This window comes from Aulonocara stuartgranti (assembly GCF_965226115.1).
Source record: "Aulonocara stuartgranti genome assembly, chromosome: 19".
Taxonomy (NCBI): Eukaryota; Metazoa; Chordata; class Actinopteri; order Cichliformes; family Cichlidae; genus Aulonocara; species Aulonocara stuartgranti.
This window is the reverse complement of record NC_138955.1, coordinates 11,337,891-11,342,488: the sequence shown is the minus strand read 5'-3', so window position 1 is coordinate 11,342,488 and position 4,598 is coordinate 11,337,891. Positions and strand designations below refer to the sequence as shown.

The window sequence follows — 4,598 nt, the reverse complement described above, 5'->3', positions numbered from 1 at the left end:
CCTCGCCCACAACTCAAAGTCTTTCATCTTTTTCTAAATCTTCAATCCATCTTTTCCTGCAGGTTCTCTGTTTTCCTGAAATAAATGTGCCAGCTTCACAGTTGTTGCTCCCACTGCTACAATTATAGCCGCCCAGACAGAGACTATCAGGAATAGAGACCGGCAGACGTGCTGACATGTGCAGTAAAGCGGTCACTCTGGAGGTCTGCAGGGAGAAGAGTCAGGGTTTTTCCTTTGACCTTGACCTGTCCTACTTCTGCTGTTTAGCCACAACACCTGTTGATCAGAGACCTGAACATGCAGCTGGTTTTACTAAGAATGCAATAATGCTATTTCACAAGCATATAATGAAATCCAGACCATTCAGTGTTGCAACTTTTCCACGTTAAGAGGTCTGATGGTTGTGCAAACTGTACATGGGGACTCAGTCTATCCATAAAAAAGGTACGTTTTACTAAAAAACACAGAGAAGCAAGTTTCTAGGAATGCCTTCTTCCACTTGCTCAAGGTCCCTGGGGGGGTTAACTCATTTAACTGGTGAGGCACTGAAAAAGGTTAGTCTCTGTGGAGCCTTGTTGGCTAAAATGACCTGTTCTACAGCCCAGCTGCTGTTGTAGACATGTTGTATATGCTTATCTGGACAGTTGTTATTGTGAGATTAAAATTTAATACATATGTTTATGTATTCATTGTTAATAGGATGTCCTTATAGGTCCCTGATGAGCTCCAAAATGCTGCAATGTTGGAATACTGACCGATCGCAAAGAGATCATGTTTGTCCAGTAGTAGTGTCTCTTCACCAGCTGCCTGAAAATCAAAATAGAATTTGCAATTTGTGGTCTTACATACAAAACTCTTATTGACAAAACTCTGTATTTCAGAGACATCATAGTACATTACCCTGATCTATGAACCTGTTAAAGCACCAAGGGCAATAAGGGAGGCAGAATCCTCTTCAGTGAAATCGGTTTTCAATCTGTGTTCAGAAGATAGCTATTGGAGGTAATTTAAGATTAAAACTTTAGGCTTATCTTAGTTGACCCTGAATTCCCCCTTAGTCGTGCTGCTATAGATGTTCAGGCATCTGGATACCTGCGCTGAGCACCTTCCCTCTGCTCTGCTTTGCATTTATGTCTCACTACTGCACACTTTCATCTCTATGCTTTCTCTCTGATTGTACCTGATATTTACCATGCTGTGTTTACTACATTTAAGCCATTTAAATTTTGTTTTGCTAGTTTAGAAATATTTAAAAATATTATGCATGTAATATTTTTATTTCAATTTATACTTATTTGATTTTATTGTATTTATTTTGACTTCAGATGAGTTTTTCCTTATTAGGTAGTTATTATGTCATATGTACACATATGGCATTCTGCTTCTGCTTAACTTGTTATATTTTTGTTGTAAATATAACAATATGACAGCTGCCTAACTCTGGGAGATATAAAATATATCTTCTGCTGAGGCAGATAATTCACCTCTCTGATTTCTGCTTCATTGTTGTCACTGGGAGTTTGCTCAGTGAGGACCACTGAAGGTCTTTATATAATATGAGCGAAAGTCATGGTGCTACACATATAAAAGTGAATTAAATTAGAAGAGCATACAAATATCTCTTCAAATCAATTTAAATATAGCCGTGATGATGTAATGTCGTTGTTAATGAATAAGAATTTGAAGGCTATGCATTTATCTGGCAATAATTACACTGAACTTGGACATTTATACACTTAGATATTTTATTATACTACTGGTCTGTTATATAGAAAAAAAATATGGAAGATATCACTAAAGATATCTTCCATATCAGACTTTGATTAAACAAATAATATGATATAATAATAATATAATAAATAATAAACTGAGTTGGGAGACAAATTTTAAAATGACACAACGTCTGCCAAATGGCGTAATTGGAGTTATGTTAAATGTCAAAGCTACTGCAACAGTGTAAACGTGTCATTACATCAGCAGACTGACTCAGAGTCTAGAGATGGCTTAACTTTAACAAACGTACATAGCCTGTCCATCTCCATCGTGCATGCTTTTTGTCAGCCCCTGTGAATTATGACATATTACCTCCGCTGGAGCATTACTCACTCATTCAACAGAACCAGCTCTGCCCCACCCCTCCCCAGCTTGGTCCCCCCTCCTTCCTTCTCTCAGGGTTTATAACCCAGCAGCTCCAATAGTTGGCTAACTCAGAGGTGCTCTACATATAGTGAAGTAGGTGACTAAGTAAAGACAGAGCAGCTGGAGTGTGCAGGAGCAGGAAAACTTGCTGATAGAGGATTCTGATGTTTTCAGATATATGCGCTGCAACCCAACAAATCTTAAGAAAAAACATGCATAAGAACTCCATCATGCATGTGTTTTGGATCTGCCTGGTGCTGTGTACGGGTCCATCGTTGTGTATAAATGACATCGAGTATGAAAGAATCTATGAAGACAGCTATGACAATGAGATCCCCCTGGACCAGCAGGAGGGTGAGTTTTATTTCTTTCTCTTTTTTTTCTCTTTTCTGCTCCCTGCTTGTTTGAACAGATAGATATTGTGATGAATTTCTCTTCAGTTTTACTACGCTTTACTAAACCGAGCTAATTAAAATTTTTACTGTTTAATTAAATTTTTAATAACACACTGATTTAGATATGTCTAAAGGTCAGCAGTTGTGTTTATTAAATTTGGTCTAGAGTATTTCTTGGTCCAGTTTACTATAATGCACCATATTTAAATATTTGATGTTGTAAAGTATATTTTTACTCAGATGATACCATCTTTGGCTTTCACAGTTTTATCAGGTGAGCATCAGACTTAATGAAACAGACTTACCAATAACTGGAACACATACCTCATACCGTGAACACAGAGCACAGGCAATAAGCAACCTCTGTGATTTGAGTCCACGTAAAGAATGCAAACTGGTAGCCTCAAATACCTACAGAAGGTGGACATTTCACAGTTTAAGCCCCCTCTGATGTTTGTCAGGTCCCTTTTGCATCGGTTTTCTTCGAGCGTCCAATCTCAAAGACTTCGTTGCTGTACCCCTAAATTAATGAGGTCCCCTGATGTCATTTTGGGATTGTAGCACGTGTATTTTATGTGTTCTTCATGACCTTTACATCTGTGTTGAATAACTCCCCAAAGCCATTTTCATACTTCACAGTGTGTCCAAACTTAAACTGGCATCATATCTGTGAAATACATCCAACTCTAATTACTGCTGTATGTTTAGCAGAAGTTCAGTTTTAACACCTTCTTGCCTTCTTTCCGTGTACTCGTTTCACTGATAAAGTCCAGTCAAATTATGACAATAAAGTAAATCTCCTTTTTTGGGGTTATATATGGCATGTGTTAATTCTATGTAATGCTTAAATTGCCTTTTGGAATGAATAATCGATGCATCTATGTGGTTGTGTGCAGGTGAGTCTCCAACTGCAGCATGCCAAACAGATTTCTCCCGCTGGGATAAACTTTTTATCGCTCTAGAGGACTCCAACATGAGACAAAACATGCTGCTGGAATCTGTGGAGCAGTGCTGCGGGGGAACGGCGTCTCTTAAGACCCAACTGGAGAAGCTGACGAAGGGGATGTGTCAGCAGTGTGCACCCAGCTTGGAAGCAGCTTGCAGGGTACATGCAGAGCAGGCAAGTCTTAGGCTGCAAAAGAGTTTGGTGGATCTCAGGGATGAGGAGGAAGAGAGGGAAAGAAGATTAAATGCAACCTTCCGGATGCTCCTACATGGTAGGCACCAGGACGATGCTTGGCTGAAGAGGCTAGAAGAAATCATTTCATCTGCATCTGCTGACAGCAGCATGAGAGACCAGCCAACACCAACACCTGACGGTTTGGGAATGAAGCTCTTCACATCTGGCCTGAAGGAGCAGGAAGTGACCTCGCCGGTGAACATAGTCACCATGGAAAGTGCTCTGGCTGCCATAGCAACAGAGCTTCAGAGGATTCATAAGCAGCTGAACAAAGTGATAGAGCAGGTAGGCACGCTGGGAAAGGGCAGAGGAGACACATGAATTGCCCAAAGGAAAAATAAATAGTAAAAGCTTGACTGGAAAACTCCTATTGCAGATGATGATTTTGCACATGTTGTTTGTATTTCTACCGCTCTGCCTTTTTATAAAGCCTCTGTTACACATGAGATCGTTTTTGTCTGGTGACAATGAGTTTCAATGTACCATAAATGTCATGGGTTTGCTATAATGAATAAAAATTAACTAAACAACTGAGTCAGCCTCGTGGAAAGGTTTCCTCCCTCCTCCCACACAGTGTCACTTAATTTTAAACTGTGTATTTATGTTCACGTCCATGCCCACTCTTTCATTAGTCTAGGTTACTACATGTGCTTTATCTACAAGTGCCAAAGTTTGCACCACTTGCCTTGGTGTTTGTGTAGTTGTGGTGTGGTCTGCAAATCCCCAAACCCACAAGAAGGTGTGTCAGTGATTTGGGATTTTTATTTAATTCATAGCAGGTCTCTCCCACTCATTAACTGCTTTAAAAGTGTCTGAATAGAAAGAGGCCACGGCTTACGATGCTCGGAGTGTTTATGATTTGTGAAACCCTGCCAGAAGTATTA

At 39.8% G+C, this 4,598-nt stretch overlaps 1 protein-coding gene across 1 annotated transcript; it reads left to right on the top strand.

Moving 5' to 3' along the window:
- Positions 1-2,221: 2,221 nt before the first annotated feature.
- On the top strand, positions 2,222-4,248 carry LOC309696103 (uncharacterized protein). The gene is made up of 2 exons (XM_082517225.1): positions 2,222-2,493; positions 3,431-4,248. Exons 1-2 carry the CDS (start codon positions 2,304-2,306, stop codon positions 4,033-4,035), a joined length of 795 nt encoding a protein of 264 aa, XP_082373351.1. The 5' UTR covers positions 2,222-2,303; the 3' UTR covers positions 4,036-4,248.
- The last annotated feature ends 350 nt before the right edge of the window (positions 4,249-4,598 follow it).